The following is a 17199-nucleotide window of genomic DNA, read 5'->3' on the forward strand; positions in this document are numbered from 1 at the left end:
GTTTGAGTTTCTGTCGTGACTTCCTTCAATGATGGACTACAAAATGGAAGTGTAAGCCAAATAAACCCCTTCCTCTCCAACTTGCTTTTGGACGTGGTGTTTAATCACAGCAGTAGAAACCCTAACTAAGACTATGTTATAGAAAGGACAAATGGTGTTGTAAGAAATGTAACATAGTTCAGTTCCTATGGAAATCGGTATGGAAGTTCCATCAGAAACCAAAAAAGTCCAGCCATATTATGTATCCATCCCATCCCTGAGTATATACCCAAAAAGAATCCAAGTCACATGTAAGACAGAGACCTGTACTCCCTTGTTTATTCTCATAATATTCATAATAGCAAATAGATTGAATCAGCTGAGGTGACCACTGACATATAAATGGATTAAAATTGTAGTTATATATGCCCAATAAAATATTATTCAGCCATGAAGATGAATGAAATATGCCACAGGGAAATGAGTGTAACTGGAGATCATCATGTTAAGTGAAATAAGTCAAAAATCAGAGATACAAAAAATGCATGTTTTCATTTTGCAGAATCTATTAACTTTGAAAAGGCATAAAGGAGACTAAAGGAATGAGTGACCGCCAGAAGGAGAGCTAGTGTAACAAGAGAGGAAGGTGGGGCGGCATGATCAGAACCCACAGCATGAAAAGCTCATAACGGAAACCAGTTATTTGCTAAAACTATTCTGTGCTGATTTAAGATAATATAAAGAGCAAATACTTACAGAAATTAAAATTAAGTATAATAAATATTTTAAATTAAAATAAAAGATCACAAAAAGGAAGAATAGAAGAATAAGAGGCAAATGTATAGAAAAGAACATAAAAGTATAATTTTAAGTTTAATCATGTCAATAATTATATTAAACATTAAAGGATTATACATGTCCTATAATGCAGAAATCTTCAGGGTTGATAAAAATGTCAAACATGAACTATATGCTATCTACAAGTATTGTACGTTAGATATAAAGAAAATAGTGAGCACACACATGCACACGCTCACGTATACTAAAACAATTGTGAGGAAGGTGAGACTGGCAGGCATAGTGCCACACACATACAATTGCAGTACATAGGAAGGAGAGAACGCTGTCTCACTTGATGCAGCCCAGCCAGGGCCATAGAGCTAATCCAAACCCAGTCCTGACTACATAGAGAAACACTGTCTGAAAGAAACACATCAGAGATAGGAATTTTATAATGATAAATAAGTTATGATTAAGGATGGTATCAGGAAAACCCAACAACATAAATTTATATGAAATAAATATGTCAAAATGTAAAAGAATTAAAGGAATGGTTTTACAAAATTAGAGATTTTAATAGTCCTCTCAACTAGAAAATAAGAAAAAGGTTAGTAAACATATAGATGATCAGAACATTATCAACCACATTGACTGTATTAATATTTATGCTACAGTATACCTAAGAACTATAAAATGCACACTTTTTTCATGGACACAAAATCTGAGACAAGTTCAAATACATTTAAATGTGTTAAAAAACATTCAAGTTAAATCAGGTATGGCAACCCCATGGCTATTAGCTCAGCACTTAGGAGGTAGATACACAGGGATCAGAAGTTCAAGGTCATCCTCAGCTACTTTTTGCTTTGAGTTGGAAGTGATCTTGGGATAGATATATAAGACCCTATCTCACAAAACTAAATGAAATCATATCAAGTGTATTCTGTGGCCAAAATGAAATAAATCATAAATGATAATATCTTTGATATCTCCAAATAGTTGGGATTTAAATGCACATCTAAGCAATTTATGCATTGAAGAAGAAAGTGAAGATATTTGCAGTGACAAATAATGAAAACACATGTTAAAGATTTGAGTTTTAGAAATAATAGACATCAAAATAAGGCTAATAAAGGCTAGGGAAAACGTCTTTGCTGATAAGGTGCTTGTTGTACAGGCACGAGGACCTGAGTTTGCATCCCCAGGATCCAGGTAAAAAGCTGGAAAATTCATTACCCCAGTACTGCAGAGCAAAACAAGAAAACTCTGAGGTTTCAACGACTAGTCATTAGCCAAAGCAGTAAGGTCCAGGTTCAGTGAGAGACTCTGTCTCATAAATAAATAAATAAATAAATAAATAAATAAATATAAAATTAAAAACCAGTTTTTAAATAAAACAAAGGGAAAAAAGCGTAAGAGAATGTTTTCATAAGGGACCCGTTTCCCAGGCAAATCATGATTACTAGTAAGGTAAAAGGACTGCAAATTAGATTTCAAAAATTCTAAACATGTGCCTATGAAAAGGCACCACTGAGAAAATGATAGCAAAGATGCAAAGAAGAACTACGAGCCAATTAAAATACAAACAAAAGACTTTGACAGCTAAGTCAACAAAGAAGTTATGCGAGCAATCAAGATGAAAATGAAAGCTTCCTGCCCATCATTAGCCACAGGAGAAAAGAGCACGGGAATTTCTTACAAATACAAGTATATGCCCTAAGAGCCAGCTATTCAATTTCTAAGTGTTTGTCCAAGACACATGAAAACATGTCCACACAAAGACTGTTATGCAAACATTCATAGGAGCATTATTTGTATTATTTGCAAACTGGAAACAACCAAACATACAGCAACAGTAGAATAAATTGTAAAAGTACACAATGTGTTTATTCAATGAAATATTATTCCTCAGCCATAAATTCAGCAATAAATCAAAATTATTAATTTGGAATGATTAATATGGAAGACAAAAGAAGACTTCTACCAGAGAATCACATATATACCACACGATTTTCTTTGGAGGTATAAAGTTCTAGAGCAGAAACAAATTGGGGCAGGAAAATGTTGGGATGTTGGTGGCCCCTGGAGGAAAGTGAGGCTCTTTCAGAAGCAATGACAATATTCTATATCTCGATAGGGTTTAGGGTTATGTGGACACACACCTTAGCTAAACTCAGAGATCACGCACTTAGGATTTGTATGTTCTCCCATATGTAAATCTATCATTTGTTTTTAAGGTGTAAAAATAAAATCCAGTCCCTCAAACTGCTCTGAAGTAGCATATGACCTACCAGAGACTGAAGTGCTGCTAGATGGTGGAAAGGGCTGAGAGTTTCATAATTGATACATAATGGTTGCATTTATCTATTGGGTACAGCATGATTAATCAGGGTAATTAGCATCCACATCACATCAAACATTTGTTATTTGCTTCTGTTACCTAACCTGGGACCAGACTTTAAACCCAGCCAAACATAAGTCTGAGTTTCAGTTTAGCTGTTAGGCTATGTAACCATGGACACATTCCTTGAGTTTTCTATCACCTTATGTATTCCAACAATATTCAGTAGTGGAACAACCAACATGCAATAAATTCCTCCTACATGATAGCCAACAGTCAACTAATATTTAGGATTATTTCAGGTGACAGAGACAATTATGACATCATTGCACACCACACAGACACCAGATCCCTGGGATCTCTATATTTTCTAATATTCCCATTCAGGTTAATAGCTTCCAAGGGTGAACTTTTGCTTTCCTAAGAACTTCAAAGGTGAAGATATGGAACATTTGGTTGCCTGGCTCTCAGTTTCCTGAGTTGCACTCACCTGGGGAATTGTGACTTCTTCAGAGATGCTGAAGGCCATACCTTGAAACCTGTGGTCCACCCGCAGCACGGCCAAAGCCAGCCTGGCCACAGTGAGATTTGCCATTGTCCCCACAAACTCCATCTTGTGACCAGCACGCTCAATTATCCTCAGAATCCTGAAAAGAAGAAGTAGAGGCAATCAGCACTCTTTCTGCCTTGATAAAACTAGAACTCCCAAGATGTCTCAATGCAAGGCTTGACTTTGTCATTGTCATCTTGATGTTGTTTAATAAGAACCTTGGCTTGGGAGCACAGCAGCCTCTAATTTCTGTAGGGGTGAACAAAATGATCTCCTAGAGCTTTGGTCCCCTTGAAAGCCAAGTCAGAAGTAGTACCAGCATGCATCTTGAAGGATCATTTCAAAAATCAAATGAAATTACCTTTTATAAAGTCAGATCTGTCATGGCCTCATTTGTCTTAGAAGTTTGGATTTTATTTAACCCATAAAGGAATGACACCAAGTGGTTTGAAAAGCAAGGTGTGATCCGATGTATACACTGAAACGTAACAGTGACTGCTGTGTAGAAAATGGGTCACAGAGGGGCAACAATGGAAGCAAAGGGCTGGAATAGGAGGCTCAAGCAGATGGCCGGGGGAGCGAAAAGAGAGTAGGGAGAAATGGATGAATTCATTGATTCTACTAGAATATTTTAAGAGGTTAAAGGATGTATGGATAGTGCTTCATTAAGAGGTGTTGTCTTCTTAAGTTTGTTATGAATAAACCCCTGTGTCCAATTAATGCTACCTATAAAATGGGGAGAGGGCACTAAGAGGAGTTAGAAGGAGTAGTGAAATACATGTGTGTGTTTGTGTGTGTGTGTGTGTGTGTGTGTGTGTGTGTGTGTGTGAGAGAGAGAGAGAGAGAGAGAGAGAGAGAGAGAGAGAGAGAGCAAACTACATTGAGGAAGTATAGAAAGTTTTCAAAGAATAAATAAAAATATAATAAAATAAATAAATAAATCTAAGAATTAGACATTCACAAGTCAACTCTGAGGTAGAAAGTGTCAAGCGGAACAATTCCTAAGTTTTTCAGGGTTCCATGGGTTAGATAAGTTTTATAAAAATGTGCAACCATTGGAGGGATTTCAGGCTGGGTTTTGGCTAAGAATTTATTTGAAGAATCATAACTACTGAGATCTCATTCGTATGCAAATGGTGCTATCCACTGCACTGGACCTTGTCAATGCTTAACTGCCAGTTTGCTGTAGAAGTAATACTATAACATCTAAGTTTCATGAAACCATGTCTCTGAGCTAAGCGCTTTGACTTACTTATTGCTTACTGGAGGCAGATTGGAAGCTGAATCACTTTGTTTTTCCATTACTGTGCTGATGATTTGGAGGATACTCTGGGTTAGGTTGGTACTTATGTCATCACAGTTGGAAATATCATCTACTTTAGAAATAATAATCTTTGTCTCTTCTTCATCCAGAGGTGGAGACTCATTCACCAGATTTAAAATGTGCTCTGCAACGTCATCGGCATTCTCTGGAGGAAACAAAGTAGAAATGGGTGACCTTCATTTCTACCCTTAGTGTGGGGCTATGCTGGATGGCCTCCTCCCCTTTAAATAGAAAAGACAATGAAGTAGAAACACAAACCAAGTGAACAAAGTTTACCATGGGAAATTATTGATGCCCAAGTTCTCCAATAGATATAGTTCTGGGAAGAAGAACAAAAGTCAATTTCTGAATTCATTAAGTCTGATTTCAAATGCACTAGGGGAATCTTTTTGTCACTGAAGAATTATCTTGAAACTTGATGCTAATTAAGACTTTTGAGTGTTGGCTCGAGTTAAGATCCCACCTATACTCAAATATCAGCAAACATTGAGTCTAAGTTTTCACAATCAAGGGTAGTGATTAGTATTTCCTGTCAAGAAGTGGCAACCCACAGGTAGAAAGCAAATACGGACCACATAATAAGAAGCAATTAATTTAGATTTTCTAAGGAGGAAGAACAATAGCTATTAGCTCGCCCACTTTTTTCTTCACTTTTTATTATGGAAATTTCCAAGCATATTCAGAAAGCAAAAGAATAATCTAATGAATCTCCATGCGCTTCATGAATCACCCGGCTTGAACACATGTCAGTGGAAGGCTAATCTTAATTTATGTCCTTTCTCACCCACCTGTGCCCCATCCACATACCCATAGCTTCATCCACGAACACTTCAATACATGTCTTTAAAATTAAACAACTTTTATCTTAACCAGTATCCTAACTAAATTAGATTAAGATGAAAATTTCCAATAATATTTACAGCACCAAATGTTCACAATCAGTGTTCAAACATCCTTAGTTGTCACATAAATGCTTGTTCAAACCATTATTTTATTTGAATCTACCCCCCTTTTAAAGTGAAGAGAGCTATTAAACAAATACAAAGCAAAGTAGATTTTACTTCCCTATAGCACATATAAAGCTGATCTTCCTGGCCCTGTCTTCCTAACTTAAAACCCAGTAACCAAAATATGAAGGGGGAAATTGAGAAAGAATTGTTCTGTTGAGAAAGATTCCAGAGAGAGGGAGAGAACACTCATGGCACATTTAACTTAGCTCATATTATGAATAACCAGCTGTGTTTGGGAAAAAGAAAACAATTGGAGTGCAAAATTCACTCCTTCTCCTCCTCCTCCTCTTCCCAGGCACCCAAATCTCCCCTCTACCTCAAGCTCCACACAACTGTATTCCCCATGCAGACTTTTTCTCTTTTTTCCTCCTCATCTTTCCCCAGTTTTCTTCCTTTTTTCTTTTTATTTCTACAAGCAACTCTGAGCTCATCAATGGAAGTTCAGCAATTGTAACCAAGATCTTCTTAAGCCCTTCTCCCTTACCCCCAACTTGCCCATGCCTTATGTAGAAACAAGTTCACAAGCAATGGTAAGCAAGGTAGACAGACATCAATCTCATTATAGGGGAAGGGCATCTACCTGGGTTACCATTCCTAGAGCCTTCATCCAGTAGCTATTCCAAGCAGAAACAGGCACCTAAGCTAAGCACTGACCCATACTCCTGGAATCCAGTTGTGGAGAGGGAGGAGGGATGAACAAAGGAGCCAAGACAGTGCTAGAGAAACCCACAGAAACAGTTGACCTGACCTGCTGAGAGCATGGAGACCCTAGTCATAAAGCTGGGGAAACAACATTGGACCAAACCAGGCCCTCTGAATGCGTGTGCCAGCTAGGAGGCCAAGACAGTCTATGCGACCTCTTACAGTGGAGCCAGTCTTTATCCCTAGAGCACAAATGAACTTTGGGAGCCCATTTCCTATGGAGGGATACTATTGCAGCCCAGATACAACAAGGAAGGCCTAGACCCTCCCCCAAACGATATGTCAGACTTTGAAGGTTCCCCTATAGAGGGCCTCACTATCCCTGGGGAGGATGTTGGGGGGGGGTTGGGAGGGTTGGTGGGGAACATAGGAGGATGAGAGAGTGAGGGAATGGAAGGATGGATATGGAAATATGAGTAGTAATTAAGGAATTTAAATGAAGAAAAAAAGTTCAAGACCAACCAGGGGAACATAATACTAAGGGAAACTCTTAAAAATAAAGTAAGGATAAAAATTCAAAGTGAAAAAAAAGTTCACAAGCAATTTCAGTGTTTTCTCTGAGGAGATACAAAGGAAGGAAACTGTTTCTAAATTAATATTTCGTTCATGTTAATATCTCTCTTATGGTCCATTTAGAAACAGAGAAACTACAGTCTTGGAAGATGGTTCAGTGGGGAAAGGCATTTGCTTCCATACTTGACCACCTGAATTTTATCCCTAGGATTCACATGGTGGAAGGAGAGAACCAACTCCTAGAAGTTGTACACACACACACACACACACACACACACATATATATATATATATATATAATATATATATAATATATATATATATATAATATATATATATCATATATATATATATATATATATATGTATATATATATAAAACTTAGAAAATAAGCTAAGAAAATAACCAAATTAGTGGTGGAGGAAAAATATGTGAGCTCCTTCCCATATTTTTCTACTGCTGTTATTTAAATTCTTCAGGCCTTGTTGCAAATGGAATAGCCAGAGCTGCCTAGTCATGATTCTTTGGGATTCAGTGGTGTGACTTCGCTTCACGCTGTCCCTGCTGTGGCAGAATGAAAGTAAACAACAGGCCGATAGGAGACTAACTACACTGAGGAAAGTAATTATAGACTTTTCATCTGGAGTTATGTATTTTTTAATGGAAATTCTGGATACAGTCATTGCATAAAAAATTCTAGGTTCCTATGCAAGAGTAAAAAGGAATCTTCCTTTGTAAGTTGCAGAATGGATTCTCGTTGCTTGAAATATTGTTTCAGGTAATCTGCCAATAATCTTAACAATCAAAACAATAAGGATTTTTTTTTTACTATGCTATTTCTCTGAGCCAGTGCTGCCTTACAAACCATCCCCTCTTAGTAGCTTAACACAGCAGCTAATCATTATCTTTTGTGGTTCTGTGTGTTGAGTGCACTCAACTGAGCAATTCTCTTTGGGGACTTCCCAAGTAGTTGCAATGGAACTGAAGCCAGGGCTGGACCCATCTGAAGGCTAGACTGGCTTGTAAGTGCCTCTTACACCCAGCAATTGATGCTAAGCATGTGCTAGTCACCTGGGGCTGTGATGGCACTTCTTCCACATGGCCTTTTCCAGGGACTTGGGTTCAGAGGTGGCTTGAGTCCAGTGCATAGTAGAACCAGCTTATGCAAGCTCATAAGAACCTAATTTGTGAGTTTCTGGGATATTTTGTGGTCTGGTTATTAAATGAAGGCACCATTCAATTTAAATTATACAAACTTCTAATGAAATTATATTAAAAACAATGAGGATTCTCAAAAGCACACCGTCTGCCAGTTATTTGGCTACACTTCACAGATATGTTTGGGACTATTTATTACCATTGTCTCTGTGTACGCCACCCCTCGGAGACTTCACAGTTCACTGACTATGTGTTAGAGTTTGTATTTGCCATGAGAATATTACATTATAAAAAAATGTCAATTTCACTGGGCCATGATGGCACACAACTTTAAACCCAGAGGCAGAGGCAGGCAGGTCTCTGAGGTCGAGGCCATCCTTGTCTACAGAGTGAGTTCCAGGACAGCCATGACTACACAGAGAAACACTGTCTCAAAAAAAAATCAGAAAAATAGCAAATTCAAAGGCTACAAATCATTAATTACCCTTTAGGGGTAGAATTGGCTACTAAAATATTTCTCAGCATACCATTGGACTTCTCCAAACACAATAACTGTGTTCTTTGAGGAAGCACCGTAAGTGAGAAAGCACCAAGGAGAAGAATACCTACACTCCTGTCCTCTTAAAAACTAGACCCTTTCACCTTGATATAAGGGTCTGTGTCTATTCTTATTGTAACTTGATATGCCATGTTTGGCTGCTATCCCTGGGAGATCTATTTGTTTGTTTGTTTGTTTTTCTGAAGGGAAACAGAGGATGAGTGGATCTGGGTGAGAGGGGAGGTGTGTGTTGGAGGGGTGAGCTGAGAGGAGTGGAGGGAAGGGGGGAAACCACAGTCAGGATGTGTTGTATCAGAGAAGAATTTTTTTTAAAAAATGAGACCTGTTATTGACAGGGACTCTACTGTCAAAATTCTACCCCATTAAGCAGCCAGCTCCGGTGGAAAAGGAATGGATGCAATGATGTTTGGCATTTTGAAGATGAGCTATAACAGCAAAGCATTAACGCCCTCGCACAACGATTATTCATATGAGCGCCTTCACACAGATTAAGACGTGAGGACACATCTAACCATCTAACCCTCTCTGGCTCCAGAACTTGAGTGCTTTACCAGGACTTTTTGCTACAGCCCTGTAGGGGAAGCTGTAGCCACGCCTTCTTAGGGGCTGGCTACAGCTTCCCCTACAATTCCCCTTCTACAGCCCCTGTGGCATTTCATTTCTTTTCTCCAAGTGGCTGGGGGTTGAAATGGTGGAGCTTTGTCATCCTTCTGCCTTGACCAAGAGGTGAAGCCTAGAGCCTTGCACATGCTAGGCATTTATTCATCCCTGACCTCCACCCGAGTCCGTGTTCTCTGTCAATCACTCACTGTCCTGCCTGCCATGATGGTATCAGGTGATAACAAAACCAGGGGAGCAAGGTATCCCACCACAGGCATGGGCTCCAAAAAGCCAATTCATTCCTCTGAGATAGGTCCTGGTGCCACTGGGAAGGATGAGAGGTACCGGGGGGGGGGGCAAAAGAAGGGGAGGGGAATCTTGGGTTGTTATGTAAAGTGAAAAATAAAATCTTAAATAAAAACATGTAAAAATAAACAGGGAAGCAAGCAGAACTCAAAGGACTCTGAAAAGATGAAGTCTTTTTTTTTTCTAATATTGTGATATAAGGGAGTTAAGAAGAGCAAGTATTTACATGGGAGAACTATAGGGTTTTTCTACAACTATGATATCCAGTCTTTGTCACCAAAATTAAAAGGAAATGGACATAAATTGTTTCAATGTGAATTCATTTCTTTCCTTTACACTGTGCATATCGTTGTTAAGTTCCCTACTTAAGAAGAAGAGGATCCCTCCAAAGCTAATAGGCTCCCCCTAGTTACTTTACAATTGTATGCATGAGAGCCACCATCCATCCAACTGTTCTTTATCATTGCAACTTCTCAGTTAATTTTCTAAAACTCTCAAGCCAGTGCAGTACTTTTGTTCTTTTTGTGGCTATTTGTTGACTTTTTCTCCCACAAGAGAAAATTCTATTAGCATGTCTAAAGCAAATCTGTCAGTGAGAAGGAGGGAGGTCAGCCTGAGCCAGGCCCTCTGTCTCTCCACCCACTCCTGCAGCCGGAAGCGCCTCCTCCTGCCTTGATGCACTGTTTCCCATCTAGACATCAGAGTTGGACTGACTTTTCTAACTCTGCCACATATTCTTTGCCAAGGATCTGAAATGTGAGTCTTCCACAAGGAAGACAAGCCAAACAAGTTCTCTGTCTTCCAGCCAATCCTCTGGTCCTTCTGGAAGGTGCTGTTGTACTTAGGCCTCAAATAAAGGACATTCATTAAATCCCAGACCCAATCTGGCAGTACAGCCAACCACATCGACAAAGTTATGCAGAAATTGAAATTCCATGAGGAAAGAAGATTTCCTATATTTTCAGGCCCTACTTCCTGGGTCAAAGACAGCTCTTTTCTCACTGTAACTTTACATGGTGGAAGAGAAGAACAAGGCTTCTGGGGCCTCCCTTGGAGGAACACAAATCCTGTTTGTAAAGGAGCAGCACTCATGACATTTCAAATGCCCCAATCATTGTGGGATTAGGATATCAACATACACATTTGGCTCCGGTTGGAGGTGGTAGCAGAAACATTCAGTCTATGGCGTATATTTCACCAAAAGAGATATGTAGATGACAGATAAGCATGTGAAAAGCTACTCAATCCATATATCACTAGGGAGCTCCAAATTCAAGAAGCAACGACATAATAATACACAGCTTTTAGAGTGGCCTAAATCCAAAACATTGACAGGAGCAAATGCTGCAGAGGATGTGGAGCAAGAGAACAACTTGGAAGCAAAACAGATGTCCTCAAGTAGAAGAATGGATAAATAAACTCTCATAGATCCAGGCAATGGAATACTAGTCAGTACTAAAAAGAAATGTGTGAGCAAGACATAGTGGAATTGAAACGTGCACTGCCAAGGGCAGGAAGTGAACTTGAAAAGGGTGCACATTGCATGACTTCTACCATGTTACACCCTGGGAAAGACAACAGCATGGAGATAATAAAAAGACCACTGAGTGTCAGAGACTAGAGGGGAGAGAGGAATGCATAAGTGTACTACAAGGAGGCTGTAAGGCAGTGTGATTCTGTGGTTATATGCCATGCCCATTTATGCTTATAGTTACCAGTACACACTGTCCTTGTTAGTTTTATATCAACTTTATGCAAGTTAGAGTTGTTTGGGATCCATTGAGAAAATGCCTCTATCACACTGGCTTACAGGTACGTCTGTCAGGCACTTTCTTAGTTAGTGATTGATGTGGGATGGCCCAGCTCACTGTGAGTAGTACCATCCCTGGGCAAGTGGTACTGGTTATGTAAGAAAACAGACTAAGCAAGTCTGTAGACATCCTCTCCCCATGACCTCTGCTTCAGTTCCAGCCTCCAGGTTACTATGCTGAATTCCCGCCCTGACTTCTCTCAGTGATGGAGTGTGGCCTGAGAGTTCTAAGGTGAAATAAACACTTTCCTCTCCAAGTTGTTTTTGTTTTATCATAGCAGTAAAGACCATAAGATATACATTGTCCAGGGTCAAGAGTGAACCCCAATATAAAGTGCCACCTGTGTCGGGGAGAGTCATCCACTTCAACAAAGCTACCTGTCTTGTGACTGTGAGGGAGGACTATGCATGTGTGGCAAGCACAGAGGGGGTCTCTATGTTTTCTTCAATGTTGCTGTTGCTGGGCATAGCAGTATATGCCTGGAATCCCCACACTTAGGAGGCAAAGGCAAGACCATTGAAAGTTCAAGGCCATTTTGATCTATAGGTTATACCTGGCATGACTCTTTCTCACAAGACTAGATATTGCTATTAACCTGCTTCTCCTCTAAACAAATAGATTTTTATGAAAAATTCAAATCCTTTTCTCTAGACTGAGCAGGACAACAAGAGAAAAGACATAAACTACTAAAATCCAGAATAAAAGTATACATGAATGGGGAGTGGAGGGAGGCACTGGCATCATCTGTAACTAAAAGATGGGTTTGTGTTCACAACAACATGAGGAGAGGAACCTTCAAGTGGTGTCAGCGGGGATGCAAAAATGGCTCAGTAGCTATGGAAAACAGTTTTGTAGTTCCCTCAAAGGCTACGTATAGAGTTACCAGATGACTTCACAATTGTGCTCTTCAGTATGTCCTAAGAGAAGAAAACATGTCAACTAGTGATTTGTAGTACAAATATTCACAGCATGTCTATAAATAATAGCCCAACATACAAACAAAATTGATGAGTGACTAGTAAAATGTGATAGGTCAATTTTAATACAGGGTTATTCAACTATTAAAAATGGAGTACTGGACTATGCTGCAATATGAAGAAACTTCAAAAACATTTTGCGATGACTACAATAAACAAAATTCACACAAGTAAAAAGTGGATTGATGTTTTTGAGGAACTGTGGGGAGAGAGAGAGAGGTTATGCGAATGAGTGCATCCATTCTTTGTACAATGAAATGGTCATTTGTAACGAATCACCTCTATAGAATTCACAATGATGGTTGCATGACAGAGTTACTAAGGACAACCTCATTGAATAAAATGACCCACTAGATTGTATTTGCTAAATGGGGAACCTGTGCATATCACCACTAAAATGTTTTAGCATTACTTTGAGATATCAGATTTTGCTAATCAAATCACCTAAGACTCCAAAGCGTGATAACATGCTGTGTTCATGAAGGTGTCCTGAACCAGGCACTTCCTTAGCCTGTGAAATAGATTATAAATTGATACAACTATTACAAAGAGCATTTTGGCATTACATGATTGACTCAAACAATCACACTTTCCAGAATTTATGCTTAGCACTAATTTATACTGCCCAAATTGTTTATAAAATTGAATATTCTGTTTGCTAAATATTGTGACATTTGTAATATCCATTAGAGCAGTCTTTTTCTTTATAATTGATAAATCCCTGAATTGGGAGTCATGTGTGTATGTGTGTGGGGGGTGTTCACTGTTTTATTTTGTTTTTGAAACAGGTTCTCTCACTATGCGTCCAAGACTGGCCTTGAACCCAAGATACTCCTACCTTAGCCTCCCAAGTGCTAGGATTATAGAAATGTGCCACGAGGCTAGGTTCTTAGAAGTTTTTAAATATGGAAAAGAAAGGGAAAATAATGGTAAAAATTTAAAATGAAAGTCTACAAAATAGAAAAGTCCAATAGTCCTACTTCCTGCCCACCTCCACCAACAAGCACATGGCTTCTGAGACAGAGTTTCTGTAGGTAAATTTTCATAGACTGAGTTCTAAATATACTCTCTTGTATCTCAGGTCAAGTCAGCAAATTAAGGGAGGTCCCAAGATTTCTCTCATGTGCATAAAACTGTCTTACCATCGCTTATGGTGATATTAGCAAGATCCACAATCTTATCAGGGAGTGCTTGAAGCAACTTGCATTCCTTAAACCTTGGTTTTTCCCATTGACACTTGCCAGTTTGCATGCTGATAGAACTGCAAAGAAAAAATGGAATGGAGGAACAAGAGGCATGATCCAGCGTTCTCATTGAAGGAATAGATAAAGATAGCCTTAAAAGAAATGGTACTAGCTGTATACAGTGGCTCATGTCTATAATGAGGCATCAGGGTCACCATGAGTTCCAGACCAGACTGGGATACAGGGTAAGACCTTGTCTCAAAATGAGTAACACTTACCATTAACTAATCAATTGATAAAAAAAGAAAATTGGGGGTTACTTCTCCTTACCTATGGCATGCCTTCCTGCATCCATTGGCAGCTTTTGGATTTAAATAACACAGATGGAAGCCAAATAGCTAGGAATGGGGCAGAGCAAGAGTCAGCTCACCAAGAATTGGTGAAGAGACCTTGCCCGTCTAGGTATGACTTCTTCCCATCACTTTCCTCTCTTGCCTCTTAAAGAGAAGTTCCCGTTGGAATACAGTCTTGTATGCACGTAATACATGTCTCCAAGTGACTAAGGACCAGAGTCTGTAGCTCACTGTCCTTCACAATCAAGCCTCACCTATGTCTCATATACTTCAGGCCAGTTCAAGTCAGCCAATGCACTCACTGAACACCGCAGACTCTGGGAATGGCAGCAGGAGACACAGACAAACAGGTCTTAAATCTCACTAGGAGCTTGGAACTGAGTGATCCTACACTTTGACTTGTATAAAACATGAGAAAGAGTTGAATCTATGAAAACACCACACAAGAAAAAATTATTGACTTTCTTTCTCTTTCCTTCATTTGTTCTTTCTTCCTTTGTCTGTGTTTGTTGTAGTGATGGTGAATTTTGATTTAGGTGGGGTTTTGTTGGGTGAGGTTGTTTGTTGTGGTTTGTTTTTGTTTTAAAACAGGATCTTACTCTGTAAACAGACTGTTCTGGAACTTCCTAAAGAGTGCTGGCTGATCTCAAACTCATAATGATTCTCCTGCCTTGGCTCTTGGAGTTGTGTGACTACAGGTACAAAGCTTGTTAAGGAGAGCTTTCAGCATTTAAAATGAGCTGAGCCTGGCACAGAAAGGATATATACCTCCCGATGCCATCAGCCAGAGAAAGAGACACAAAGAAGTGGCAGGCGTGTCTACAATAACAAATTATCTCTTTGGCTATAGTACATGGTGAAGGGATAGAGCCAAGCAGTGACAAGAAAGGCAGCCTGCCGTCCTTATGACTATGCTAGAGGTTTGGACTTCATTCTTTAACAAAAGTCTGCCATGGTAGCAGCCAGACCTCAGAAAATCATGCTAGTAGCATAGTGAAATGCTGTCGGGGAGTAGTGGACTGTGAGAAAGCATGGAGACAACTCCAATAGTAGGCAAGAGATAGTAAAGGGCTTGTACCAAGGAGTGGGCTGCAAAGGAGAGGCTCTGTATGAGCTCTGGCTGTAGCTGCCAAAGTTGCTTGCTTTGTTGACTCGTTAGAAGGAAGCAGGGGTGAGTATGATACAGAGATGTGGCTTTCCTTCCACCAGTGCTCTTAAGCTTCTGTTGAGACCTGCAGCCCCTCTGTTCTTGCCCATTTAAATTATTTGGCATCCACTATTAACAGCAGAGAGTAAGAAAAGAAGGCTGATGATTTCAAAAGGGCAAAATGATAAACTGAACAATAGAAGAGTGATGGAGTAAATTATGATGGCCCATCAACGAGATAGCAGCTGAGGCTGGCTTCAAATTGACCATTAAAAAGATGAATGCAAAGCATGGAAATGTTTTATAAACTATTGAATAAAAGGATAAATTGCATTATTGGTATGTAAACCATGGTTACCACTACAGAAAACTTAAAGGCATAAAAAAGGACCAGATTGAAGGTTAGGGGGAGGCAAAACAAAAACATGCCAACCTAAAAACAGCTATGTTGAGGTGGTGGGGTTGTGGGTGAGTTTTCTCTTTCGTCCTCTTGAGATATATATTATATTATACTTGCATGTTTAACTCTAAAGAAAGAAAGAAAGAAAGAAAGAAAGAAAGAAAGAAAGAAAGAAAGAAAGAAAGAAAGAAAGAAAGAAGAGAGGGAGAGAGAGGAGAGAGAGAGAGAGAGAGAGAGAGAGAGAGAGAGAGAGAGAGAGAGAGAGAGAGAGAAGGGATTGGCAGTCAGGGTGAAGGAGAGGGACTAAAAGAATGATATGGAAACACCCCCTAAATGGAGCAGACCTTGCTGCACACAAAATAGCATTTGGAACTTCACAGATACATACCAGATTCTTGAGGCGTTCCTATTCTCATTTTTAATGCACCTTACTTGGGCTGTTTCAGTAGGGTCAGTTAATGGCCACTTATATGTCCCTTTGTATTTTGAGGGTGTTTCATCTGCTTCGCATTTTCCTGGTTCTACATAGAAAAATGTATGCAACATTTTCAAGGGCAAAAGGCACTTAAAAGTATCATGAACACCCATTATGACCCATCATTATTACCCTGCACACAACCATCAGCATATACAAAAGGGAACCATTTCAACCAGGACATTTAAACTAAGCTTCATGCAAACCAGTTCTAAATGCAGTCTTTGTTTCAGTGAAACCTCAAGTTTAGTCCTTTTCATCAGAACCACCCATTTTTAAGAATTCTTTGACAATTTCATACATGTATATAATGAAATTTGGAAATTGATTTTTAAAGTGCTAGATACACATTGGGGGAAAAATCAAGCCACAAAGGTGGTACTAACATAACACATCTGGAGCCTCTTTCTGCTGATTGTCTTTCTTCTGAAGCATGCACTGCCCTTATCATTTTTGCTGTGTAAACAAAGGAGACTGTAGGCAGACATCTCTTCCCCATGGTAGTCATTCCTTCTTAATGGTCTCAGGTGGATTTGGTTTCAGTAAAATCAGTATGCCTACCATGACCAACACACCCAGGGCCATAGCTGACTGTGCTGAAGGATTAGACTAACTCCCCAATCGAAGGCTGCCGAGCCACACTTTTGCTACTAGACTTTGTCATGTTAAGAGAGATGTGGTCTAGGCTAAGTCTATGTGAAAGTCCTTACAGAGTATCTACTGTATCCATGTTCTTGACTCTAGACATTTTCCCTTAAATGTAAACAGTGACCCAGCAGATCTGTCCAGTCTTCTCTATGAGCAAGCAAGAACACCACTTCCAGTACCCACTGATTAGTGTCATTTACATGGTGAGCTCTGACTGTGGTCTCCACTCTTCTCTGCCTTCATCCCACTCTAACCTTGTATAGCCACAATCCTCTGCTATTTAATTAGCTTGCTGCCAAGGACAGTCTGTTCTAATGCATATGAGTTAACTCAAAGTTTTTGCAGTAATCTACTGGGGGAAATGTCCAAATCTGGCAGCTAT

At 39.4% G+C, this 17199-nt stretch overlaps 1 protein-coding gene across 1 annotated transcript in view; it reads right to left on the reverse strand.

Moving 5' to 3' along the window:
* Positions 1 to 17199, reverse strand: part of Adgrg4 (adhesion G protein-coupled receptor G4) — an 86260-nt gene that overhangs the window by 32463 nt on the left and 36598 nt on the right. Inside the window, exons 8-11 of the mRNA XM_027433398.2 lie at positions 16083 to 16215; positions 13753 to 13871; positions 4903 to 5119; positions 3591 to 3747 (exon numbers count right to left, since the gene is read on the reverse strand). Coding sequence (XP_027289199.1) covers positions 3591 to 3747; positions 4903 to 5119; positions 13753 to 13871; positions 16083 to 16215 — 626 coding nt within the window. The remainder of the gene's footprint in view (positions 1 to 3590; positions 3748 to 4902; positions 5120 to 13752; positions 13872 to 16082; positions 16216 to 17199) is intronic.

Source organism: Cricetulus griseus, chromosome X (genome assembly GCF_003668045.3).
Source record: "Cricetulus griseus strain 17A/GY chromosome X, alternate assembly CriGri-PICRH-1.0, whole genome shotgun sequence".
NCBI lineage: Eukaryota > Metazoa > Chordata > Mammalia > Rodentia > Cricetidae > Cricetulus > Cricetulus griseus.